Raw genomic sequence first — 27806 nt, 5'->3', positions numbered from 1 at the left:
AGTCTCTGGGTCGGGAAGATCCCCTGGAAGAGGGCATGGCAACCCACTCCAGTATTCTTGCCTAGAGAACCCCATGGACAGAGAAACCTGGCGGGCTACAGTCCATAGGGTCGCAAAGAGTCAGACACAACTGGGGCAACTGAACATGCATGTAGGCATGCACATATTGTAATCTTATAGCAATTGGCCACATGTGGCAATTTAAATTAATTAAAACATTATAAAATACCGAGGGGTATCTGCTTAGCTCTAGCATGCCAGCCTGACGTGCTGATCTCACTGGTGAAGGCTATACTTTTGATCCTTTGGCTTTGGCTGTCAATCATCCTCTATGGCCTATCATGTTGGCCTCAGGCCTCTGCTGTTCCGCTGGCCCTCTTGACAGCCCTGCATCCTCCCTAGGCATATGGGAGCACCCAGAGTCCCCGACACCAGTTTCTGGGACCAGATTGGAAGCACCCTTTGCCCACGTCTCTGGACATTGCCCTCCGCTCCCACTGTCCCATTGCCCCTGTGTGTGGTGGCTGGGCGGCTTCTTCTAGACTTGCAGCTGCACTGGGCTATACCTTGGGGAACTTCCTAAGAGCCTTGTGTGCACAGGCTCCCTCATACTACACGGCCCATTCATATCCTCTGACGTGGAGGGCTTCTTCCTACTCACCCTTCAGCTGATGGGGGCTCCCCAGTTCATATCCAACTCCTTCCCTGAAGTAGCCTTCATCTTCTTCCCTCCCAGGGGCCACAACGGCAGAATAGATGCAGGAAACAAGACTCACTACCTATTGAAAATTTAATGTTTTCAGATATGCCTGTCATTTCAAAAGGAAGGAAACCTGGTTACTTCCTAGGCAGGTGGCTGAGGAATAATTTAGCCTGGCTTTGGGCATTGAGCTTATATAAATAGAATTTGGAACACACTTTCCTTTCATTAATTTATTAATAAATATTTTGGGAGCATATTTTCGATATCAGACATTGTTCTGGGCACTAGGGATATTTGTAGCAAAAAAAGCAGACAAAAATCTTTGCCCTCATTAACAGACCTTCTTGTGGTACCTTGGGTCCTGGTTTTATGGTGGGTAGTTATTCAACCTGAGTTTTATGCGTAATACTTTTTGCTCATCTTGAGAGTGGCTTGGTGACTATCTCCTATGGGGTTAAGAGCTAATGGCCTGTCCTCATTTTCTGACAAGCCTTAGTCTGTTGGATAGAGACATAGTGACCATCCCTATAGGAGAATGTGCACTTCTTTCTATTTCACACATTAAAAAACCCTTAAAGGAGGGTCAAGAAGCTCTTTCTGGGTCTCAGATTTCATCTTTGGGTATAGAGACTCAGGCCAGAAGACAGTCTTCTGAAGTTCCTGAAGGCTTTCATTCAACAGATGTTTCCTGCTCTCTGTGCTGAGGATGGACCTACAGGACAGGCAGACAGTCCTCGCCTTCATGAAACTTCGAAGATAGAAGTTAATTAAATTCTGTTGTGATGAGACCCCTGCTGGCTCAGATGATAAAGAATCTGCCTGCCAATGCAGAAAACGAGGGTTCAATCCCTGGGTCAGGAAGATCCCATGGAGAAGGAAATGGCAACCTACTCCAGTATTCTTGCCTGGGAAATCCCATGGACAGAGGAGCCTGGGGAGCTACTCCATGGGGTCACGAAGAGTTGGACATGACTGAGTGACTGAACGTGATGAGACTGTAGAGGAGAAGTTCTAGTAGAATGGCCTGGCCTTAGGACTCATGGCAACTCAGATGTGGTAGAACGTCCTGCGACTCTTCTGGAACAAGAGGACTCTCCAGTCCATTCAAGAGAGACCCGCAAGTTGTCTTGGAAAAAACCAGGAGACAAAGGCTCTGTCTAGTTGAGAGGAGAGGCTATTTCAGCAATGGACTCCCTCTGAAACTCCATGGATGCAGCCGTCAGAGTCCCTGCAGTCAGATGGAGCCCTCCTCTGAGGATGGGAGCCTGGCAGGAGGCTCCGGTGGCGTCCTTCTCTTGCAAGCAGAGCCCGTCCTGTGTGCTTGGCTCAGTAAATGTTTCCATCCTGCCTTCCTCAGTCTGCTCTTTATCATGCCTTTCTGCTGGAGGAGGAGCCATAAAGCCACAGTAAATAACTGTGTTGACATGAAGGTGTGACCTCTGCGGAATCCCAGAGTGCCAACCAAGCTGACTCCCGAGCATTCTTATGTTCTCCTATGGGGCACTGGTTGAGATCGTTGAAGGAACTAGGTGCAGAGGAGCATGCACGTTGCTGTTGGAGTCTGGGGTGATGGCTCCCCACTGTTGCCTCAGGCTTATTTTGAATATCCAGAGCCCATGCCTTCCCCCTTTGGCACTGGGATTTTCACTCTTGGCTCCCAGATGCATGTGGACAGATTCTGCTGAACTAGTTCAGATGATAGCATGATGAGAAGCATCCTGGACTGGAGCCTTGGCTCTGCGAAAAGCCTTGCTCAGGGACCTTGAACAAATCACTCAGGCTCTCTCCACAACACGCTCGTGTCTATGGAATGGGATCAGGGTAGGGGAGATGACAACCTGATTCTGGACCTCTGTTCTGGGGTACCAGTTACTCTGGTCTGAAGCCTGATATTGGGGAGCTTTCAGAGACCAGTGCAGTGCTGGTGAATCATTCTAGGAGAAGCATCTAGGTCACAGGCAGCAGCCTTCTCGAACTGTGTCTTTGAGGGACAAGTTTCAGTCGCTCAGTCGTGTCTGACTCTTTACGACCCCATGGGCTGCAGCATGCCAGGCTTCCCTGTCCATCATCAACTCCTGGAGCTTGCTCAAATTCAAGACCGTCGAATTGGTGATGCCATCCAACCATCTCATCCTCTGTTGCCCCCTTCTCCTCCTGCCCTCAATCCTTCCCAGCATCAGGTCTTTTCTAAGGAGAAGGAGTCAGTTCTTCACATCAGATGGCCAAAGTATTGGAGTTTCAGCTTCAGCATCAGTCCTTCCAGTGAATATTCATGACTGATTTCCTTTAGGATGGACTGGTTTGATCTCCTTGAGGGACAAAGGAGCTGCCTTTAAGATTCCAAGACAGTATCCGTTAGACAAAAGGGCAGTGTGTGAGATCAGATGTGGTGTCTGGAACCCTCCAGAACCACAGGAGAGGAGGCTAGGCTGGTGTGAGAGGGGGCTCTCTGGGTCCTGAGATGGACAGTCCAGTGGCAGACCCTGTGGCCTTCCCAGTGTGTGCTCCCAGGGGCAGGCTGGGCCAGCCCCTTCTGCGGGGCTGTGAGTAAGGGCTGCCCTGGGCTGGATGCTAGCGGTAAGTCAGTGACCCCCTTGCGGGCATGGGAGAGGTCATACTTGTTACAGCCTCTCTTGATCTCACTGTCCATCACCATTAATGGGAACCATTGCTGAGGATCTCCATGTCTGGGAGGTGCAGCTCAGCTGAGCAATCTGATATTTACCCAGTGGTGCCTGGTTTCAACTTTACTCACCGTATCTCACTTGATGCTCACAACAACCTTGTGGGGAAGCTATTATAATTATTTATTCTCATGTGAAAGATGAGGAAACTGAGATTCAAGAGAGGTTATTTGTTCACAGTTACACAGGCACAGCTTGGACAGTTTGTCTCATTCAGTACTTCCACTCTTAGCCAGAGCATCTGTATGATGACTTCTCTCAGTGTATATAAAATGAGATTTGCTATATGAAATATGTGTACAACTGGAGTCTGTCCTCAAGGCACTTGGAATCTGGTAGAACAGGAAGCTGAGGAAGGAAACGTGGGAACTGAAAAAAGCCCGGGTTTGGTTGTTCTGGCTCTGCCACTCACTGGCTGTGTGACCCCAAACAAGTCATTCTCTTCTGGGAATTTCAGTTTCTTCATCTATAAAATGGGAAGGAGCAAGGTCAAGAATTACTGCATATGGACAATCCAATATTAATTGTAAAGCATTATAGAACATACTATTCTTCCCCACACCCCCAGCTTCACTTCGTCTACCCCCACCCTTGCATTTGTGGGCTCAGTAAATATTTGTTAGGTAGATGCCCAGACAAAATTTAGCTCCTGTGGTCTGGTTGGGACTGTTTTTCCTAAAGGAACACAGAGAGAGGCTGGCATGTTTCAGGACTCGGAGGAATACTTTCATGCAGAGATATGGCTGTTGGGAGCTGAGTGAGCTTCACAGGGCAGGGGCTTCTGGATGAAGACAGAGCAGAGTAGGAGAAAGACAGAGAACCCAGTGAAAATTACAGTGACATGACTCTTCACTGAATGCTCCCTCAGGGCCAGGACCTGTCGTACTGAGTGTTTAAATTAACACACTTACTTCATTTAGTTCTTGCCAACTCTGCAAGGCAGGTAATTCTATTTCAAGATGAGGAAACCGAGGCTCAGCGAGGTCAAATGATTTGTTGAAGGTCACACAGCTATCAAATGGCCATACCCAGGATTCCTCTGGCTTAAAATTACATGTTTTTAATCAACCTACCTCCCCAGGTGAACAATATAACACATGCAGGCTGAAAGTGCTTTCAGGAAGAATTCCTTATGTGGGAAGCAGCCTGGGACTCCTTCCCTTTGAAGCAGGAGGACTCCTGCGTGCTGGACATTGAAGGGCTGGAAACCAGATGGAGACCAAGGCGGGCTGAGGAAGCCCAGGAGGCGTTTCTCGGCAGCCCTCTGGCTTAGGAAGCTCCCTTGCCCTGACCTCTGTTACTCTCTGGTTTGCAAACTGGTATGTGCAGGGGTACCAGAGACTTAGCAAGGGGTGCACTGTGCAGAGAATTTAAGGGAATGAATATCCAGATCCTAAAGCTTCCACACAAGATTCTGTATTAAAACTGCTGGAGGATGCCCTGGTCATGGTGGTCCCTCCCCAGCTTTACCGAAGAAAGCGTCACTTGTCACTCATCCTGGGGTACAAAAGCCTCTGAGCACTAAAGGGAAAATGAGAAATGACTGGTCACAGAGCAGCCTTCTCTGATGATGAGGTATCTTGGAAAAGGAAATGGCAGCCCACTCCAGTATTCTTGCCTGGAGAGTCCCATGGACAGAGGAGCCCGACAGGCTACCATCCAGGGGTCGCAAAGAGGTGAACACAACTAAAAACAACAGGCACTTTCGATCTGGCATTCTCCTGTCTTTTCCTATCTGTATGAATTTCTGTTTAGGGGGATGCATGGTGCTTAGTGGAATGTTTTGAATTCAAAACAACTGAAATAGAGTTAACTACAGTGATTCTTTTAAGTATAACTGAAATGGTTTCTGGACTTTCATTATTTCAAGATATGTGGATAACCCAAGATGAATATTTCCTTGTTTCCTTTCTGATGTAGCTTGTGCTATTCTATAAGATGGCACATTCTGAAACATTTATTATAATTATAGTCAATCTTCATCATATAAAATGTTCACTATTTTTTTTACTTCTTGTGAACAAAATTTAAAATGTATTTAAACTCATGGGGGAAAATCTTAAATGTTAGGCTCACAATATACATAAGGATATGTGGCTTTTAAAAATTATTTTGGGGATTTCCCTCTGGTCCAGCAGCTAAGACTACATGCTCCCAACGCAAGGGGCCTGGATTTGATACCTGGTCAGGGAATTAGATCCCACATGCCCCAACCAAGACCTAGCACAGTCAAAAAATAATAAATAAATAAAATATTTGAAAAATTATTTGGGGGATATGTGGGCACAAAAGCTTGAACATCGTCGAGCTGCTTCCTTGGGTTGTTGAAGTCCTCAGGTCCTGTAATTTCCTCCCTTTGCCTTCTGCCTTCTTGCTTCTCTGTCTGCTCTCAGAATGTGACGAGTGCTCCTGACTACGCAGTGAATGCATCATTGACAAGGATGTTTTTCCTTTGAGGAAAAACTTGGGCTAAATCTTCAGAAGGGTGGGAGGGGCTCAGGACCCTCAGCTGCAAGCCATCTTTGGCTGAGCCAACTTTGTTACACCTTTCAACAAGATGAAAAGAAGTGTAAATTTCACAGAGTTAAGCAAATCGGTAGTTGTGCAAACCATCACCACAGTCCAATTTTAGAACATTTCTACTACCTGGAAAAATTCCTTCATGACAGCTTATAGTCTGATCTCATCCACACCCCCAGCCATAAGCAATCACTGTTCTTTCTAGCTGTATAAACTTGCCTTTCTAGATGCTTCATATAAATGGAATCGTATAAGATGTAGTCTTCTGCATCTGGTTTCTTTCACTTAGCATGATTTTTTTAGAATCACGTATTGTAGTGTGTGTCAAGACTTCTTTTTTTTTTTAAGTTTGTTCTTTTTAATTGCTAGATATTTTTCCATCATATAGATAGAGCACATTTTGTTTATCCATTCAACAGTTGATAGACATTTAGGTTGTGTTCAAGTTTGGGGCAATTATTAATAAGGCTCCTAGAGCCTGGCGGACTGCAGTCCATGAGGTTGCAAAGAGTTGGGCGCAGCTGTGCGACTAAGCACAGCACAGCACGTTAATAAGCTGCTGTTAGCATTTGAGTACATGTCTTTATGTGGACCTATGTTTTCATCTCCTTTGTGGACATCTCTAGGAGTGAAGTTGCTAGGTCTTGTGATAAATTTAACTTTGTAGGAAAATGCCAAAAACCTTCCATAGGGAGTATACCATTTTATATCCCTGCTGGCATTGAATGAGGGTTCCCAATTCTCTACACCATGAGCCTGAGTTTTAATCAGTCTTTGTTACTTAAAGGCCTCAGTTTTTCTTTTACTGTTTAGTGATAAGAACAGGTTGGCTCTTTCAACTCCCTAAGTTCCTGATTTCCCAGCTTCTCTCCATTCCTTTTCATTCCCACTATGGACTGCTAGATTCTTCTCTTAATTCAACTTATTTAAACAACAACAAAATAAAAACAATAAAAATAATTTACCTATTTCTCCCACACCTACCCCACTCCCTGCCTCTGGCAACCATGTTTATGTATATATACATATAAGCTTTCATGTGGAATATATATATTCTGCATGTAAATGAGATCATGTGATCTCATGTGATGTTTGTCTTTCTCTGACTCATTTCACTTAGCCTAATGCCCTCCACATCCATCCATGTTGTTGCAGCTGGCAAGATTTTGTTCTTTTTTCATGGCTGACACGTTTCCGTATCTTGGCAATTGTAAATGGTGCTGCAGTGAACATGGAGATACAGATATTGTTTCAAATCAGTGTTTTCATTTTCTTTAGATAAGTGGAACCGTTCCACTTCCACTCAGAAGTGGAACCGCTAGGTCACATAGTAGTTCTATTTTTCATTTTTGGGGGAAACCGCCAGATTGTTTTCCATAGTTTTTGTTGTTTAGTCACTAAGTCATATCGGATTCTTTTGCAACCCCATAGACTGTAGCCTGCCAGGCTCCTTTTTCAGTGGGATTTCCCAGGCAAGCATACTGGAGTGGGTTGGCATTTCTTTCTCCAGAGAATCTTCCTGACCCAGGGATTGAACCTGTGTCCTCAGCATTGGAAGGTGGGTTCTTTACCACTGAGCCACCAGGAAAGCTTGTGTTCCATAGGAGCTGTACCAATTTACATTCCCACCAACAGTGCACAAATGTTTCTTTTTTAAAAAAATATTTATTTATTTGGCTGTGCTGGGTCTTACTGGTAGCATGTGGGATCTATCTCCCTGACCAGGGATCAAACCCAGGACCCCTGCACTGGGAGCTCAGAGTCTTAGCCACTGGACCACCAGGGAAGTCCCCACAAAGGTTTCTTTTTCTCCACATCCTATCCAATACTTCCCTTTCTAGTGTTTTTGACAACAGCCATTCTAACAGATGTGAGACAATATTTCACTCCAGTTTTGCATTTTCCTGACCTAGGCCTTTAATCTTCAGTGCAGTTGGCCCCAGCCCTGTGGCTTTCGTGCACAGATCTGTTGTTTTCTCTCTACCAGTCCTATCTCTTAGGCTCAGGGAGAAATTTGATTGGATGGACTATCTTTTCTAGAGTTTGCTACTTAGCTTCCAATACCCTCTGGGCCACTAGTAAATTCATTCTTTGATCTCCAGCTTAAATTGATACACTTCTGTTTTTCCTTCCCAGCTGTCTTTTGGGGAGACATTGCCTTAGATGAAGAGGACCTGAAGTTATTTCACATCGACAAAGCCCATGACTGGGTCAAGCAGTCAGCGGAGGACATGGGGCACAGCACAGGTAAGTACGGTGTTCCCTCCGCCCCTGCCCTGGAGGGAAGGGCCGGGGGTTCGGACACGGGTAGGCGTGGACCACAGATCATTGGTATTTGGCCTGTTGGTCCATGGCCCACCTGTCAATGGAAAATCAGAGGGGCCACACCTTCTCCATTGCAGGCTGGGAAGCTGAAGTTTTCCTGTCCCTCTAAGAAAACCTCCATTTGCCTCTTTATCCAAAGGTTCAACCCTGAGCTCAGAGACCTGAACTCAACATAGGTTCTCAGGACTCTGGCCTCAGGGTCTAGCGCTTCACAAATGGAGAGAATTCCTGGAGAGGTTCCACTGAAGGCATGTGGTGGTGATGCTGATGCTGATTAGTAGTGGGAAGATGCTTGTTGGGGGAGATGGTGAGGGAGCAAGGGTCTTCTGTATTTGCTTGGCCTACAAACCAGGTGGAAATCCACCCCCCCCCCCCCCCGGGCCAGGAAACACTGATGAGGCGTATAACGCTTCGACAACACCTCTCCCACCCTCCTTCCATGCCTTCACCTTGGGGTAAGCAGTAATGAGACTGGTTTCTGAGTTCTCCTCACCTCCCTGCCCACTGTACTCAGACGCCTCCCCTCTGTGGAATCTCCAGTCTCAGAAAGAAGCCCAGGGGGCTGCATTGTGGAAGATGATAGCCTGTGTGGCTGACAGTGAGCAAGGCTCCTGTGTGCCAGATGCTACACTTTCTCTCCCACCTGTGACCCCTCTACCCACTCTCCCTTCCTTTCTTTTGAGGCTTTAAAAAATTGTGGTAAGAACACTTAACTTGAGATCTGTGGTCTTAACGAAATGTTAAATGTACAACGCAATACTGGAAACTACAAGCACGATGTGATACAGCAGATCTCCAGAGCATTCCTCTTGCATAACCGATGATACTCTACTGTATTATAATACTGGATGCTTGCCTTTTTAGCACCTCTCATGGGTCTAATGCAGTGCTGGTAAGAGAAAGAGGAAGGGCATGTGGCCTCCGCCTTCAAGGAGAGCTTTCATACCAGGCAGACAGAGTTTAGACCTGGCTGAGCCCACTAACATCTCAAAGTTCAGTCTTCCTGTCTCTAAAATGAGGATGAAACCAGCATACCCGTCAGTAGGGGTTGGGAGGATTTACTCTGAAAGGACGGAGAAGGCAATGGCACCCCACTCCAGTACTCTTGCCTGGAAAATCCCATGGATGGAGGAGCCTGGTGGGCTGGGGTCCATGGGGTCGCTGAGGGTCGGACACGACTGAGCGACTTCACTTTCACTTTCATGCATTGGAGAAGGAGGTGGCACCCCACTCCAGTGTTCTTGCCTGGAGAATCCCAGGGACAGGGGAGCCTAGTGGGGCTGCCATCTAGTGGGTCGCACAGAGTCGGACACGACTAAAGTGACTTAGCAGCAGCAGCAGTAGCACTCTGAAAGGAATGGGCTAACCTGGTGCCTGGAACGTGGCATGTTCTTAGGCAATGACAGATGTAATCACTAAGACACCCAGTCCAGTGGAATGAAACTGAAGCGTAGATAGATAAACTGTCGTTCCTCAGGGCTAGGGTTACAACGAATCAAGAGCAGTGGGGCCAAGAAAGTCATCATGGGAATGGTCTTGTGTCTTGAAGGATGAATAGGAGTTCCTTAGGTGAAGAATCAAGAAGAGACATTTCAGCCAGAGGAGAGACTGTGTGCAGAGACAGGGGCTGACTTAAGGAACAGAGGGAGCTGTGGGTCACTGGAGGGTGGCTCTTTGGGGAGCTATTGAAGGTAGATGCACCTGGAGAAGTTGGGGTAGATGATCAAGGTGCCTGTTGACGGGGTGAGTGGCAATGTGCCCAGAGTGGAAGCAACTCCCTTGGTGCCCAGTGTCTATGACCCCAGAGAGCTGGGGCTTTCCTCTGTGGGCTGCAGGGGCCCTGCCCAATGTTTCTGAACGGAAATGTAACTTGCTCATCTGTGGCTCAGTGAGCTTGATGGAGTCCCCTCTCCCACTGCTCTCAGCATCCCATCTGCAGCCCTGAGGTTGCTGGGTTCCTGACTGGATGCTTGGGCAGCCTCACCGTGCTGCTCGCTGGTGGTGACGGTGGAAGAGGGCTTGTCAGGGCCACCCCTTCCCCTCTGCTGATGAACTTGGTGGCATTCAAGAACACCCCCAAAGCCCCCCACCCCTGAATGCCTTGCACAGCTCAAAGATTCCACTAGAACTAATTTACCAATTCTCCATTTCAGCATCTCCTGGCACAAAAGGCCCTGGGATCTGTATTCATTTGGGAGGGAAGGAGAATACACTGTATTCATATTGCTGGGTGTGGTCCCAATTCACTCATTCGCTCACTCACTCAATTATTAACTGAGTGTTCATTTTGTGCCAGGTCTAGTGCCAAATTCTGAGACGGTATAGACTGGGGTGTCTCTTAAGGGTTCACCAGCTCGAGGAAATAGATGCAAAATGGATGAAGAGTGAGAGGGAGAGGTCCCAGGAAGCACAGGGGGAGTAGGGGCACCGAGAAGGGCTGGTACCATTGCTAGCGTGGGGGAGTCAGAAAGGCTTCCCAGAGGAGGGGGTCCTGGGGAGGTGGACAGGATTCCCAGACTGGAGAAGGAGTCGAAGCGTAGAGAAGGACATTGCACACTGAGGGAGGGGTCGTTCTTGGGGTGGGAAATGGGATGGCAGCCTCCGCTGAACTGGTGATAAGCTCCCTTCTTGTCCACGGTCTGCTCCCTCTTTATGTGGGGGGGTGGTAGGACTGTGCTCAGCAGAGTGGGGGCAACTGCCATGGCTCATGGGGAACATGAGCAGCTACAAGAACTAGGCTAAGCTCCACACAGGACGTAGGGCTGAGAGGAAGGCAAGAGGGCAAAGGTTGTCAGGAGGTCAGAGGTCCTCATTGCCAGTGGCCGGGAGAAGGGAGGAATGAGCTTCTTTTGTTGTCTGGCTTTATGATTATCACTTCTTTGGATCTGAAGGACCTCTCCTGTATAGTTTGAAAAGTCCATTTGAATTTTAAATGGGATTTCGGAATCCAAATTATTTCTCACAACGTTATTTACATGGTGTGTAAATTGCATCATAATTGAGCTCCAACCAAAGGAAGAATCTCTTCATAATTCTATCATTCCAGCTCATCATATATGCCCCCATCCCCGCCCCCCCACCCCCACCAGATTCTCTCTGGTGTCCTAGAGAAGTTGATCAGGTTGTAAGTTTTGTGTGATTGATTTTTAAAATTTTCCTTTTTTGCTATATTGGGCTTCCCTGGTAGCTCAGCTTGTAAAGAATCCACCTGCAATGCAGGAGACCCTGGTTCAATTCCTGGGTCAGGAAGATCTGCTGGAGAAGGGATAGGTTACCCACTCCAGTATTCTTTGGGTTCCCTTGTGGCTCAGCTGGTAAAGAATCCACCTGCAATATGGGAGACCTGGGTTTGATCCCTGGGTTGGGAAGATCCCCTGAGTAGGGAACGGCTACCTACTCCAGTATTCTGGTCTGGAGAATTCCACGGACTGTATAGTCCATGGGGTTGCAAAGACTTGGACACAAGTGAGCGACTTACACTCACTTCGCTTTTGTTATATTATTTTAGTACTTAAAACTAGTGAACCTTGCTATGGCCTGGGTTCAGTCCCTGGTCAGGGAGCCGTGCAACACACACAAAAAAATTAGTGAACTTCACATAGCTCAGACATGCAGTATGATGTACTTTTCTGTGTCCAGTCCATGTGGCCACCACCCAGACCAAGGGATGGAATATTTCCAGAACCCTGAGACTCCCTCTCACGCCCCCTCCCAGCCAGCACCCGCCCCACGGCAGCCGTTCGTCTGACCTCTCTCCACACGGATGCATTTTACCGACATGAATGGACCCATGCAGCATGTGTTGCTTATGTCTTCTCCTCCTCAGTTTTGTGACTGTGGAATTTCCCCCATGTTGTGTGTGAAACTCTGGTTTGTCCTCTTGGGTTCTTGTGTTGTGTTCTCCTGCATGAAAATACCCTAGTTTATTCATTATTCCATTGAGAGCCATTTGGACATTTGACAGTTTAGGGATATGATAACTGAAACTACTACTCACAGTCTTGTATCTACCTTTCGGTGGACATAAGCACTCATTTCTGTTTATGTACCAGGAGTGGAATTGCTAGGTCGCAGGGTATTTGTAAGTTATTAGTGGATGCAGTCAGGTTTCCCAAGTGGTTGCACCAATACAGCTGTGTGGGTACATGTTGGTTTGGAAAGCAGGTGGAGGTAATCAAGCAGGACCCAGGGAGACCTCTGGGTCTTGGTCTTTCCAACTTGGGGACCCCACTCATCCCTCCAGACCTGCCCAGCAGCAGCGTCACGAATGCTCAGGGTGGCTCCTATCGGCAGTCCTCCTGCTGTCCTTGGGGCACCTGCCATGGCACAGCATGGGACCCAGGCTTGCAAATGTAAGTAAAAGACCTCAAAGAGAGGCTGGGCTGTGGCCAGCCACCATGCCAGCTGAATGAGCAGCTGCCGAGAGCTGCCTGTCTGGGAGGTTGCCTCAAGGATGTGCAGGGAAGGGCAGCCTAGCAGCCCTGCTGCTGACTCCTTCATGGTGCTCTCCTAAGGCTACCGTGGTGAGCCTCATGCTCTAAAACCCTGAGTATCTGTCTTCTTGTTCCTTCTCCCCTGTGAGCTGAGAGGGAACAGAGTCCACACAGATTCGACTTTGGATCCCCCAGAGGTGGCCCAGCACTTTTGTATCTAGAAGGTTGGAGAGAGGAGAAGGAAGAGGTGGTTGGAGACTGGCAGGCCCTGAATGATCTCCCAGGGGCCTTAAGGGTGAAAAGCTCCCACAAGACATTGCTCTCAGGAGTGTAGTCAAAGCACTGGTCACCATCACCATCTTAGACCTCAGACTGTCTGGGCTTGAATCCATGAGCTGGGCCTCAGTATCTTCATCTGTTAAATGGGTAGAGTAATAATCCTTACCTTGGAGTGATGTTGTGAGGACCAAAGGAAAGAATACAAGTGCTGAGCACAGTGCCTGGCACATAAGAAATGCTTAGTAAATATCAACCCTTCCTGTTCTTCCTCATAGTTAGTAGTAGTATTTGTAGAAAGAACACTGACCTAGGTGGGTTCAAGGTCAAAGTAGAGGATGATGGACATTTGTTATGTGCAGGAGGGAACTTTGGGGGCTCGGGCATGAGGCCTTTGAAGCATAAACCTTCCTGATATTTCCTCCTTCCCAAGCTAGAGATATATAGTTTTTTCTGGTGTGTTTTTGTGCAAGGTTATTTTTATCTTGATTACTTTTCTCTGAGGGCCTATAGGACTTTGCATCTATCTAAAACAGTTATTTTATTTTCATAATGGGAATATTTTAAATTGTTTTTGCTGATTAAACTAATACCACTGGTTGTTAAAAAAAAAAAAGTCCAATAGCTCAAAACTGTAAAAAGTATAAAGTGAAAATCCCTTTTTATCCCAGCCCCAGGGGTCCCCATCATGATCTGTTTGCTGGATCCCTTCCAGCCTTACTGCACTCAGGTCATGTGTGGATATTTTTTAAACATAAAAGGAATTTCTCTGAACACCCTCTGTGTAACCTGCATCTTTAACACCATACCATGGACATCTTTTAATGTGGTATTTTGAGGTTGATCACATTTCATGTACAACTCTGCCACCATTTATCAAATTAATCTATACAGAAGGACATGATGGTTGTTTTTCTTCTTTTCTGTAATATTTTGTTGTTGTTGTTTTCTATTAGAGACATTGCTACTGTGAACAACACTGTGCATAGATCTTTAAACGTTTGCTTTGGTAAAAAAAAAAATTTTTAAAGGAACCACACCTTTATCCGCTCTTTGTACTTCCAAATGTGTGAAAGGATGTATTCTTAGATATCGGTTATCTCATTTCCAAGTTTGGGTAATTACCCCTGAGTTTTGGGGAGGGTGTGGTGGGAACAGGGCTAAATCCCTGGAGGGGGATGGGATGCACTGTGGCCCCAGATACCTCCTTTCCCTGCTCTCTCCTTTGAACTTGGAGCTGCTTTCCTGGTTTCTGAATGAAACAGTGTCCTTGTTCTAGAAATTATCTGGTCTGCCTCATTTTCTAGATGTGCCCTGTGTCCCAAATTCAGCCAGTTGCAGTGTCAGAACTAGAACCCGAGGCTTCCACTCCCCCAGGCTGTGTCCTCCATGGTACCAACCTGTCTGCCGTGTTGCCAGAAGGAAGGAATGGAAACCAACAGGGGCGCAAGTAGCCATGCCTTTGCTAGCCCTGGGAAAGGAGCTGGAGTCTTTCTGGACCAGGAAGTGAGCCAAGATCTTGTACCTAGGTGGGTTTGAGAGCCCATTCAGTGTGCTGGGCTGGCCACAAAAATAGCCGCTGAGGGCTCTGGGTCCCCAGAAGGGAGCCCCCTTGCAGGTCACTTAGGATCCTAGGCTACTGGTAATTATTTCTGATCAGATCCGTCTCCCTGCCTCCAGTTTCTGCTTCCCCATCCTGCTTCCAAGAGATCTTCCTGGACTTGACCTTGCAACCAATGTGCTAGACTGAATAGTGTTCCCCTAGATTTGTGTCTGTCCAAACCCCAGAATACAACCTTATTTGAAAAGAGTCTCTGCAGATCTAATTAGTTAAGCATCTTGAGATCATCCTTGATGTGGGGGGGCCCTGAGTCCAGTGACTAGAATCTTTATAAGAAGAGGAGAGGACACAGAAGGACACAGAGAGGAAGAACACATGAAGAGCGATGTGGCTACAAGCCAGTGGACACCAAGGACTGCGGAGAGGTAGCTCAACTGGTAAAGAATCCGCCTGCAAGGCAGGAGACCCCAGTTCGATTCCTGGGTTGGGAAAATCCGCTGTAGAAGGGATAGGCTACTCACTTCAGAATTCTTGGGCTTCCCTGGTGGCTCAGCTGGTAAAGAATCCGCCTGCAATGTGGGAGACCTGGGTTTGATCCCTGGATTGGGAAGATCCCCTGGAGAAGGGAAAGGCTACCCACTCCAGTATTCTGGCCTGGAGAATTCCATGGACTGTGTAGTCCATGGAGTCGCAAAGAGTCGGACACGACTGAGCAACTTTCACTTAATCACTTAACCACAAGCTAGGATGAGATGAGGAGAGATTCTCCCCTAGAGCCTAGAGCAGAGGGGGCATAGCCCTGCCAACCCCGTGATTTCAGACTGCTGTCCTTTGGAACTGGGAAAGAATAGATACCTGTTCGTAAGCCGCCGACTCTGTGGTAACTTGTCATGGCAGCCCGAGAAAACTGATGCACTGCTTTTTAAAATCCTTCTGTGGCTCCTCATCCCTTATCAGAAACATTCCTTATCTGGTGCCACAGGTCCTCGATGCTTTATCCACAGCCCACACACTCATTCCCTTCCCTCTCTTCATCCTCCAGCAAAACACTACGGCATGGTGTCTGTACAGACCCCCACTGTCCTGCCTTCCAGTCTCCTGTCCCGGCTACGCCCTCTGCTCCAAGTCCCCATGCTACAGACAAAGAAGTGACGGTCCACGGACAACCAACGGCTTACCCAGGGCCCCACGACTGGGGAGATTCATGACACCCTTTACTCAGCACAGATGCTGGCTTCAGAGGCCACCTGGGTTGCCAGTGCTGTTAATATCAGCCTGATTTTGTGCCTGAGACGGAGAGAGTACTGTTCTGCCCATTTTCAGACAGTCCCATTGCCCCCGCCATGAGAAGTGGCAGCAGCCTCTCGGATGTGTGTGGGGGTGAGGAGGCGAGAGTGCATTCTTTAGGGAGAGAACGTCCTTCTGTGAGCATTTTATGTGCAGTGAGAAGAATGGGAGTTCTGGGCAGGCATGGGCCAAGCTGTTCTATGAATGGGGCCCTTGAATTAACATTGCAGAGTTTCCTAAAGCTGCTAATCGGATTAGCTGTGTCGTGAAGGAAGTACTTAGCGGGACACACACACAGTCACACACGCAGACACACACACATTCTCCCATCCTTTTGCATCCTCTCTGATGTGGAGGTGCAGAGCCTGACACCCCATTTCTGAATTCTGGGATACCTCTCCCCCTAACCACACAAGATGTGGAGAGAAGGCCTGTGCTCTTGACTTTTTGGGACTTTGGTTGTTTGTTTCTGTCCTAAAGCATCCAGGAAGTGAAGTTGAACATTCTCATCTTTGCAAATGTTTAGAAACTTGGAGAGGAAATCTCATCTTGCAGTTCTCTCCATCCGGGTAATGGATCTGATTTCTTGCTCTTTGTAATGAAGACTCTGGAAGGGGAAATGGCTTTAATTACTTACTGGCTCTGATGGAAGCTGACGTTTCCCGCCTTGTCTATTTTTGAGCCACTGGGCCATGTCCATCTCTTTTGACGGAACCAATCTTACTCTTAACTCCTGCCATCTGTGTAGGATGTCCACATAAGCCCAATAGTTTGGGCATTTGAGTTCAAAATAATAAATCAGCTGGAGAGAGTCGAAGACTTAAGTTGGGGTAACTTGCCTCCTCTCCTTAGGCCTTATCACTCACAGACGGACCCCGGAGAGCCTTCAACTCCTTGAGTTCCTTCTCCTACTTTGCCTGTGATTCATAGGGGTATGTGCTACTATCACCTGGTCTCAGTCTCCTCCAAATAGGGGGTCTCATGAAACCACATCCTGACTTCTTTTGAGCCAGTTTAAACTCTGTATTTGAGCTCTGGTGCTTCAAGCTGGAGAAAAGAGAGGAAGCAGAGGCCATTGAGCATTGAGGGGCTAAATTCAGGCACAAAAGGCTAAAGCATACTCATGAGAGACCCACACATACCACATGGGTTCCTGGGCCCTGCCTTCCAAGGGACCCAACATATCTCTGTTCCTGGACACATTTTTAGCCATGAGGCCCTTGAGAGAACTTGTGAGTGGGAGTTGCTTTGAGCAGTCCCATCAACAGGCTGTGGTTTTTCTGACTGTCCTCCCATGGAGACATTTCCCATGCTGGATAGACATGGCTTCAGCTTTTCATTAATCTTTATTGGTGGTGGGCATGCTACTAACTAACCAGCGTCCAGGAAAGAAATAGGGGCAGTGGTGGCTCCCTGTGACATCCTGTAGAAAGGACAGTGTCCTGAGCTTATGGATGAATGGCAGGTTAGGCTTGCTGAGATGGAGACAGCTGGGTTCAAAACTGTCTTCTTTCACATCAGAAAACATCATCTGGGTGAGATCTGGTGATCACTCTTGCCGGGGCCACTGGCTTAGAGGAACAAGAAGCTGTCAGGAGCAATCTTACTCATCCTTTCCACTGTCTCCTCCAGAGCTTGGGAATAAGGTCTTGGGGACTTCTTTTTCTCTCCTTATATTCGACTTGATATTTTGTGCTTCACAAATCCCTCTGAGAGTCTGATGAGTATTTTCAGCACTTCTTACATACACAGTTTTGTTTGCAGTTTTAAGAAGTTTACTCTGTGAATTCCAAGTTAGAAAACTCAGGTCCACGGTCCCCCTTTCCTGTCTGTTTCCACTCTATCAGAGATGTTCTCACGTGGACATACTGGATCCTAGAGCTGCAGGATAGAAAGGCATGGATGCTGGTGTCAGGCTGGCCTCCCTGGCTCTGTACTGATTAACTGGGGGAGTTAGGGGATTCCTTCCTTATTTGGAAAGTGGAAAAGTGGGGGGAATGGGAAAGTGTGGGAGGTAAAGCACTCAGCCTGGAGTCTGAGGAATGGTGGGTGCCCAAGGAATAATACCCATATGACTGTATGCTGGCTCCTGCCTTCTCATCTCCCAGCCCACCTCTGTGTCCCAGACTCCACACTCCCTACGTGCCTGGAAGTCGCTTCCTTTGCAGTACCCTGCCTGCATGCAGCTGGGGTTTCTGGAGCTGGGCCTGCACCAGTGTCATCTGATCAGATCCTTAGATTTAGATCCCACCAGTCATGGGGAATCTCTATCAATCCCCAACATAAACCTTCCCTAGTCCACCTGAGTCAAACTGTAGGTCATGAAGTTGGGCAAACAAAGATCTGAGAATGGATTAGATGTTGGTTCTTCTTTGATGGCGACAGCCAAAAGAATAACTACTGTTTGTGGTGCGCTAATTGTGTCTTGCTGTTTACTCGCTTAGTCACGTCCGACTCTTTGTGACCCCATGGACTGTAACCTGCCAGGCTCCTCTGTCCACAGGATTTTCCAGGCAAGAATACTGGAGTGGGCTGCTATTTCCTTCTCCAAATAGTGTCTTAAATGATCTCATTTCATCTTCATACAACAGCTCTATGTGGCATATGTAAGCTAATGTTCAGAGAAGTGTGTAACCTTTCTTTGATCACACAACTAACTATTGGTAGAGCCAAGATTAGGACTTAACTTTGTCTAATGTCAAAGGTGTCTTTTAGCCTCTACGCTGCATTGCTTCTAGAAATCGCTGCTGGCTTCACCACTAACCCTGTTGCCTTGAGCTGTGAAGGCTTGGTTTCCCCACCACTACCTTTGAGAGGTGAAGATAGAAGACAAGGGTGAGTTCTAGGCACTTATGGAGCTGCTCTCCATCCTGCCCCCGCCGTCTCAGGTTGCTGTGTTCATGTTCAGTGTGTGCCTTGCTTTGCCCACCAAACTGTCAACAGCTGTGACTTCTCTTTGGTTTTGGCACTCTCTCTTTGTAGTTCCAGCATCAGCCTGGGCACGGGGACCGCAGCAGACAAACCCTTGTGAGTTGAAGATGGAGCCTCAGGATTGCATGGTGGCCCCCTTGCTCCTCTGCTCCCCCAGGCCACTTGGGGTTAGGACTGTTGGTTTGAATGTGGGTGCCTGGCATGGGATCCAGCAATGAAGAAAGGTGCATGCTCAGGGGTGGTGCTCTCGGGCTGGGCAAGCCCAGATCACCTTGCAAGAGTAGCTGAAGAGGGTATCCTTTGGCCACATGGTCAATAGCTAATCTTTACTGATACCTTTGTACAGAGCCCTAGGTGTGGTCCTTGGGTCTTTTCCAAGCCGGAGACAAAGTGCCAGCCTTTCTTCCCACTCCTCCAGAGCTCCTCTCAGCTCTTTTCTTTGCGGATCTGAGCCCACCCCTCGCTGATGGCTCTATTTCACCCCTTCCCTTCCAGAGAGAATTTGCCTTGGCTCCCACAGTCTAGAACTTGATCTTTATAGCTGCACTGTGACTTAGGCATGTCTTACACTCCCCTTGTGTCTGCCCACAGCTCTGCTGAACGCTGTCTTCTTGGTAAGAGTCCCTTTCCCTCTCTCTCCCTCCACTCCCTCTCTTCTTCCTTTAAGGACCAGATGCTAATTGGGAACCTCTTCTGTGCGCAGCACCAAGGGTACAGCTGTATCCACTTTTTATTCCGCCATTAAGGAGATGGAATTTTAATGATGGGCGGGATTATGGACCTGCTTTGGCAGTACTGCAGGAATGGGGCAGGCTGAGGTGGGGGAGGACCTAGAACCAAAAGACCCCATGGGTTTGGGGGCCCTACTGACTTCCCAGAGGAGGTAAGGTCCAGGGGGCAGAACTCACACCTGGAGAGAAGGCCCAGGGTGACAGCTGTCATCAGGCAGAAGTCGGTATTGGGCATCCAGCCTGGGACCCAAGACCTGATGGAAGGCAGGAATGTTCGTGTGAGGCCAGAGAGCCAGGCAGACAGCATCAGAAAGGCCTGTAATAGAACTCACAGAGGGTTCCAGTGCCATGCTGGGAGCTGGGAAGGAAAGGCAAGGACCCTTGTTCTTCTGCGAAGTGGGTACTAAGGAGGACAAGAAGTCAGAGCCTTGGCCTGAGAGAATAAGGTGGGGACAAGGGTCAGAGGTTAAGCAGAATTCCTTAGATCAAAATCAGAGCCAAAGGTGATGTGCTGCTGTGACCCTCAAGTGTGGAACGCAAACTCCCTAAATCCCCCCGCCTGAGGACAGGGCTGGCTCCGCGTGCAGTCAGCAACTGGAGAGGAGGGCTGGGGTGAGCAACCCGGCGAGGCCTGGCAGTTATTCCGCCCATAAAGTTTTCAATTTAGTGAGATGATTTGAGATAAAAAAGAGGCATCTGATAAAGTGCACATCTGCTCTTTGGGAAGGAAAAAAGAATGTAACATAAGGATTCTATCATCTTTCTCCCTGAGGCCTCGTTCAGAGGCTGACTTATACCTTGGACTGAAGCCAGAGTTCTCTGTGAATTTGAAATGTTGGGAAAAGTTAATTCACCTTTGGATTGATTTTTATTATGACTTGTGTTTGTCAGAATTTGGAGAACCTGGGCTGGAAGGCTACTTGGAGTCACAACAGGGTGCAGAACCAGGTGGGGGAGGGGCGGGGACCACCCTTGGGCATCCATGCAGGGAGCCGCTTTCCCAGCCCCGCCACCCCACCTCCCCGCCCCGCCCCCCGCCAGCAAAGGACCTTGAATTTGGGAGCCCGAGTCAAAACTGAGAGATATAGCTTGAGAAACCAGGACGAAGAAGCGTTTACTGCCTGACCTTCTAGGCAAGGTCCTTTCAGTTTAGAGATACAGAATCCTACTCGATATAGCTCGATAGAAGAGTTTATTTAGGAATATATTTTCTTGGCCATCTAAGGACAGAAGCAGAAGAGCCGGCCCCCGGGGACTCGACTAGAGACTAGAGAGAAAAGAAGGCTGGCTTCTCTCGGGGCCCCAGAGAATCTCCTTCCTGCTTTTCCTCTCCCTGCGCCTGGCCGTCATGGCCGCCGTGCCCGCGTCTGCGCGGTGCTGCCTCTGCTTGAGCGTTCCCCGCGGAGTGCCTGCGGTACCCATCTATGTAGGGGTACTGGGGAAGCCCTCAGAGAGGAAGAAATCACCAGGGGAAGGAGTGAGAAGTGAACTGATCAGAGCCCCGGGGAGGCGGGGGGAAGAAACAACGTGATGAAAGAAGCAGGTGGTGGGTGTGTCTCTGTGGCTTCAGAGAGGAGCGAAGGCTGGAGCCGCCTCCGGGCAGTGGAGGGGACGGGCGAGCGAGCTGACCCCCGGTGTGTGGGGATGTGGAAGGAGCTCCCTTTGCAGTCAACTTGGTCTTGGGGTCAAGCCTATTAACCTCACACCCTCTTTGCCATTTATATTATGTTCATGGGAAAAGACGAGTTCCCATCAGTCATCTTAATACCTGGAATTCGGGAACACGACCTCATGAGAGCTGGGGATGGCTAGTCTTGGGTGAGGCTCTAGCCTTTGCCACTCAGTTTTGGCCAACAGAAAGATTGTGCCTCACCTGTCCAAGCATCACTCTTTGCTTCTTCTTAATCTGATTCTATTTTCATGCTCTGGTAACTGTGTATTTTTTTAAAAAATTTATTGACTAGAAATTGTTTTCTGTTAATTTAAACAGTAGGTGATCCCTAAAGCAACATGAAATGAAACAAATGTACTCTAAGGCTTTTTATTTACGCAGCTCTCCGATTGATTGTTCTAGCATCAGTGGCCTCAGTATAAACAATACTCCTGCCCTGACCTAAGAGCACACTGTCGTGAATCCTTTTTGACAAAATAAAGGATGCGTTTATCCAATAAGTAACCACCCTTAAAATCTTTTAGCGTAGCATTTTTAGTTTCTTGCACCCTTGCTTTTGTTTTTCTTGACCTCTTTTAGATGTGTACATTCAGTTACAGCTGAAACTGACCTTTGTTTCAGATGCATTTACTACTCAAATATTTTCTTGTTGGGCATGATAATGAACTAAGTTGTTTTCCAACAAAACCAGTGCCACACCCCTTCAGTTATCCATTGCATGGCAGACCTTGACATGTCAATTCGCCTCATGGGACCTCCTTGTCTGTAGAACGGAGGGCTGGACTTCAAGCTTCCTGAGGGCCAAGAATGATTCTCTCAGTTCTTTTGACAAAATAATCCATGAATGTATGTGGACTCAGTGATGGTGTCAGCAGCATTCATGGTTGATCAGATATCTGTATGTCTGCAGCTCCTCCATCGTGGGATGCCTCGTGGGACTTTAGAACGGTCTGCTTAAATTGCATCTAACATGAGACCTTCTAGAGACCCTCCAGTGGGCTCCCTGGAATCTCATCCTGCATTCAGGTCGACATATTTCTCTTTGGTATCCTTTACTGACCCTGTTTGCCCGCAGTGAGAGAAAAGCACCTCCTGACCCGGACACTGAGCCTCTGAACTTTGTTAGTCCCCATCCTGCTCCTTGCCTCGACTTCAGAGATTCTCCGTGACTCTCCTGCATCCCTGGGCCCTGCTGCCGTGGCCTGAGGAATTCCCGTCTTGCCTGACACGGGCACCCCCTAGAGGCGTTCCCATTTGCTCCACAGCCCAGAGGTCCTAAGCGGTCAGCCCACCAGCCAAATCTGGTCTGCAGATGTGCTTTGTTTGTTTTGTAGAGCTTACATTTTTTTAAAATTTACTGCCAAAATTTAAAAATCAAATTTCTCATTAAAAACCCAGAACTCTGGCTTCTCATAAGAAGCTGGAAGTTCTGGCCCCACTGGTCCAGCAGTCCCACATAGCGACAAGCAACGTGGTTGCGTAATGATGGACCGGACTGTGGAGGAGCAGGTGCTCTGCGGTTTGCCGCAGACCTCACTGCTCCCCAAGCATCTTTCACACCCTGGTGTTTTACTTGCCTTGGCCCCTAACTCTGGGCATTGGAGTTGGCACTTCGGGCCAGTGGGTAAGGGTCAACATCCTAATTCAGGTCCCATGACAACCGCCAGGGCTGCGCCTTTCTGCTCCATCAGGGGAGGAGGTCCCAAGCGTTATCTATTGGCTGGTAGTCTGGAAGACCAACCTTCTCCTGGAGTCTCTTTTCCTCCTTTCTTGGAACTTTCGATCAAAGTCCTCATCCTTGTCCTCATCCCATCCCCTCTTTACCCCCACAGCACAGCATGCCGTATCCCAGGCTCTGGTTGGCATTAGGGTGCCAACAGGACAGTGTCCCACAGCAGGTGGTTTATGGCCCAGCATGTGCTGCTTGGCATCAGAACACATTCTTTCTGGCCCAGGAAATCAGAGGAATGGGACCATTAGGTATTAATCTTTCTGAAACAAAGGGCTCGTTCCACATCACTGACATACACCATCACCCAGAAGAAGACTAGTCACCCTAATCTCTATTCACCTAGTTTATCTCTTAAAGATGAAGTCATTGCTCTGTGCTTCTTCTTGAACTAAATTGACTTCTGTCCCAAAAGGTCAAAGACAGGCTGTGGAGCTCCATGGTCCTCTTTCTGCTTCTCTCTAGTTTCCTGAAGAGGGCTTGGGCTGGCCTTCCTTTCCATGATTCCTGAGTTCCTTGCTATTCTTCCTGTGACCCACTTCATGGGGTTTGTCCTTTGAGACATCTATAGATTGTAAATCTTTATCAGTCATTTGGTCACCTGTGCAAAGGTCATGTGCTAAAATTCTTCTAAGATGTTCAATGAGGACAAATGTGTGTCTCTTCCAAGGAACGTTATACCAGGTAGTGAGAAGGACTTAACCCTTGGGTGTCAATTACCTTTTCTTTATTGTCAAGGGTTTTCCCTTCCTTTTCTGTTTCCATCAGACACCAAGGGACAGAGCAGTGAGGCAAAGAGTAAGGGTGCAGAGTTGGACCCTCCCAGCTCTGCTACATACCAGGTGGTGACCACAGATCGAGGACTTTAACCTCCTCGAGCCTCAGTTTCCTTATCTGTAAAATGGGAGTAGCCATAATAATTTACCCCACTCAGGTGCAGCGAGAATACACACAATTGAGATAATACATGCAAGTATCAGTCAGTCCTCTTCAGTCCAGTTCAAATGGACATACTTGTTAAGCCTCCGCTATGAAACCACATAATGGAAATAGACAAGATATTGTCTTGGTCCTCAGAAATTAAGTGTCTCATATTGAACAACAGACTTGGTCTGCAAATTGTTATACTCCGGAGATGGTATGATCAGGGCTGGGAGCTCCTTGAGAGGAGGGGCTGTGCCTGACACCTGGTACAGTGCCTGGCACTGAGAGGTGCCCCTTACAAGCTTGCTGAAAGAATGAATGAAGGGGTGAGTGAGTAAAGGGCCACTAGAGGTTTGTAGGTGAAACACAGAGATAAGAGATGGCTTCACATAGCAGGCTGAGCTGAGCTGTGGAGATTTTGATTAGGGTTGAGGTGGGGAGGGCATTGCAGGTGGAAGGCAGAGCCTGAACACAGTCATGGAGTGGGGAGCTTGGGGTGAGAACTGAGCGGCTCAGGATGGTTGGTGGGTGGGTGAGAAGGTAGGACTCGGGGGAGAAGGGAAGCTGGAAAGGCTTGTTGGGACCAGACTCCGGTGGGACTTGGGCTGAGGACTTAAACTCCCCTCCCTTTTCTGCCTCAGTGCCCAGAAAGCTGTGTGACTGTGGGTGAATTATTTGAAGTTTTCTATGCCTCAGTTCTTTCATTTGTAAGTAAAGTCAGTAATAGTCCTTACCTCAACTGGACTATGCTGAGAATTAAATGAGAAAATACACATAAGGCAGCAAGCATAGTCCTTGGAAAACAAGGTCCCCAATAAATAATTTCTCTCAGCAAAGCTCTAACTTGTAATTTGGGACCCACTATTCAGTGAATGAGTAGATGGGGAGAAAAAGGATAGATGGGGGAAAAATAGAAACAGTGGCAGATTTTATTTTCTTGGGCTCCATAATCACTGCAGATGGTGACTGCAACCATGAAATTAGATGATGCTTGCTCCTTGGGGAAAAAAGCTATGACCAACCTAGACAGCATATTAAAAAGCAGAGACATCATTTTGCCCACAAAAGTCTGTGTAGTCAAAGCTATGGTTTTTCCATTAGTCGTGTACAGATGTCCGTGCTGGACCATAAAGAAGGCTGAGTGCTGAAGAATTGATGCTTTCAAACTGTGGTGCTGGAGAAGACTCTTGAGAGTCCCTTAGAGAGTAAAGAGATCAAACCAGTCAATCCTAAAGAGAATCAACCATGAATATTCATTAGAAGGACTGATGCTTAAGCTGCAGTTCCAGTATTTTGGCCACCTGATGTCAAGAGCCAACTCATTGGAAAAGACTCTAGTGCTGGGAAAGATTGAGGGCAGGAGGAGAAGGGGACAACAGAGGATGAGATGGTTGGATGGCATCACTGACTAAATGGATATGAGTTTGAGCAAACTCCAGGGAAGTCTGACATGCTGCAGTCTATGGGGTTGCAAAGAGTCGAACACAACTTAGCAACTGCACAACAACAACAACTCAGTGAATGACACTTACTTATCTTGGCCAATCCATTCTACTCTCCCAGGAATAACAGGATGACAACACACAAGCTAGTCACCTGAGTGTTTTCTTAACATATGTGTGCATCTTAAGTTGCCTAAGTCGTATCCGACTCTGCAACCCAATGGATTGCAGCCTGCCAGGCTCCTCTGTCCATGGGATTCTCCATGCAAGAATACTGGAGTGGGTTGCCATGCCAGGGGTCAAACTCAAGTCTCTTCCGTCTCCCACATTGTCAGGCAGGTTCTTTACCACCAGTGCTACCTGGGAAGCCCACTCCAGTATTCCCATGGGCAGAGTGGCTGAGTGGACTATAGTCCATGGGGTAACAGGATGTGTATCTTCTTAATGTATTTCTTTAGTTAATGCTTTAGTTATTTGATGTCTCAAGTTGTTATGGAGCAATGTCTAAAGAAATACCATGCTTCGGTGTGGAGAAGGTCTGGTTTTCACCGACTCCCATTGACTATCAATGGATCCTCAGCCTAAACTTGGTTCTCTTAAGTGCGTTTTAAGGAGAACTTGAACTTTTTACTTCATTTGTGGTATTTCTGGTATAAAATGTCTTGTCTCCATGGCTTATTGTTTCACCCCATTTCAGACTTCAGAATAGTTTTAGAACCAATAGTAATAATAGCTAACTTTCAGTTCAGTTCAGTCCAGTCGCTCAGTCGTGTCTGACTCTTTGCAACCCCATGAATCACAGCACGCCAGACCTCCCTGTCCATCACCAACTCCCGGAGTTCACCCAAACTCATGTCCATCGAGTCGGTGATGCCATCCAGCCATCTCATCCCTCTGTCGTCCCCTTCTCCTCCTGCCCCCAATCCCTCCCAGCATCAGAGTCTTTTCCAATGAGTCAACTCTTCGCATGAGGTGGCCAAAGTACTGGAGTTTCAGCTTCAGCATCAGTCCTTCCAAAGAACACCTAGACTGATCTCCTTTAGAATGGACTGGTTGGATCTCCTTGCAGTCCAAGGGACTCTCAAGAGTCTTCTCCAACACCACAGTTCAAAAGCATCAATTCTTCGGTGCTCAGCTTTCTTCACAGTCCAACTCTCACATCCATACATGACTACTGGAAAAACCATAGCCTTGACTAGACGGACCTTTGTTGGCAAAGTAATGTCTCTGCTTTTGAATATGCTATCTAGGTTGGTCATAACTTTCCTTCCAAGGAGTAAGCGTCTTTTAATTTCATGGCTGCAATCACCATCTGCAGTGATTTTGGATCCCCAAAAAATAAAGTCTGACACTGTTTCCAGTGTTTCCCCATCTATTTCACATGAAGTGATGGGACCAGATGCCATGATCTTCGTTTTCTGAATGTTGAGCTTTAAGCCAACTTTTTCACTCTCCACTTTCACTTTCATCAAGAGGCTTTTTAGTTCCTCTTCACTTTCTGCCATAAGGGTGGTGTTATCTGCATATCTGAGGTTATTGATATTTTTCCCGGCAATCTTGATTCCAGCTTGTGCTTCTTCCAGCCCAGCATTTCTCATGATGTACTCTGCATATAAGTTAAATAAGCAGGGTGACAATATACAGCCTTGATGTATTCCTTTTCCTATTTGAAAGCAGTCTGTTGTTCTTAGTGAGTGCTGACTCTGAACCAGGCATTGCTCTATGGCTTACACGCATCATCTCTTTTAATCTGGATGATGCCCCTATGAGGTGAATACTCTCATCCTTATTTTATGGATGAGGAGACTGAAACATAGAGACATTAAATGAGTTAAGATCACATGGCTAGTAAGTGACAGAGTAAAGGTTTATCCTTGGACAGTCTGACTCCAGAGCTAGTCCTCTAGGTCCATCTTGCAAACCATCTGACTTGCTAGAACTTTAAGCATCTAGAGATCAGTCTAGGGGTAAGCTGTTCCATTTGTGGTCCCTGACAAAGCTCATCTGGCATAGTCATTCTTCGTGACTCTAGGCTTGGTTTTGACTGGCTTTGGCCAGCAGGACATTAGGAAGATTTTTAAGCAGAAGCTGAAAAAACAACTGCACAGTGGGGCTCATCCTTTTGGAATGCTGCCTCAACATGAGCCATCTCCATCATCCCTCAACCTTTTCATCCCAGCTCAGGTCACAGAGCAGAGACCAGTCAGCCGCATTTGTTCCTTACCCCAACTCTTGGCCCTCAGAAGCAAGGATAGAATGGTGGTTGTTTTAACCCACTCTGTTTAGAGGAATAGTTTGTTGCGCAGTAATAAATGATGGAAATGGCCAAGAATCCAAGGCCAGGCTTGTGTGAAAGATGTGGGCCAAGTGTACAAGGATACCTAGAGTCCAGGGCTCAGGAGAGCAATGGAGGTTTGAATCCAGGTGAGCAACAAGTACTCCAAGAGCATCTTTAAGCAGAAGGCCTGACGTAGCTCAACCCACAGTCAGGGACTAGGAAAAATGCAGTCACAGGCACTCACAATGGGCGGAGGGCCCAATACCAGGCAAGATGGACACCTGGCTGGAGGCTCCAGGCTAGAGTAGCT

The 27806-nt window shown here is 47.6% G+C and overlaps 1 protein-coding gene across 2 annotated transcripts in view; it reads left to right on the top strand.

Moving 5' to 3' along the window:
• TLL2 (tolloid like 2) overlaps positions 1–27806 on the top strand; it is a 142657-nt gene that overhangs the window by 29094 nt on the left and 85757 nt on the right. For both annotated transcript variants that reach the window (XM_069566886.1, XM_069566887.1), the window contains exon 2: positions 8044–8154. In XM_069566886.1, coding sequence (XP_069422987.1) covers positions 8044–8154 — 111 coding nt within the window. The remainder of the gene's footprint in view (positions 1–8043; positions 8155–27806) is intronic.

This window comes from Ovis canadensis, chromosome 22 (assembly GCF_042477335.2).
Source record: "Ovis canadensis isolate MfBH-ARS-UI-01 breed Bighorn chromosome 22, ARS-UI_OviCan_v2, whole genome shotgun sequence".
NCBI lineage: Eukaryota > Metazoa > Chordata > Mammalia > Artiodactyla > Bovidae > Ovis > Ovis canadensis.
Note: the sequence above shows the minus strand (reverse complement) of the source record. Positions and strands in the feature narration are given on the sequence as shown.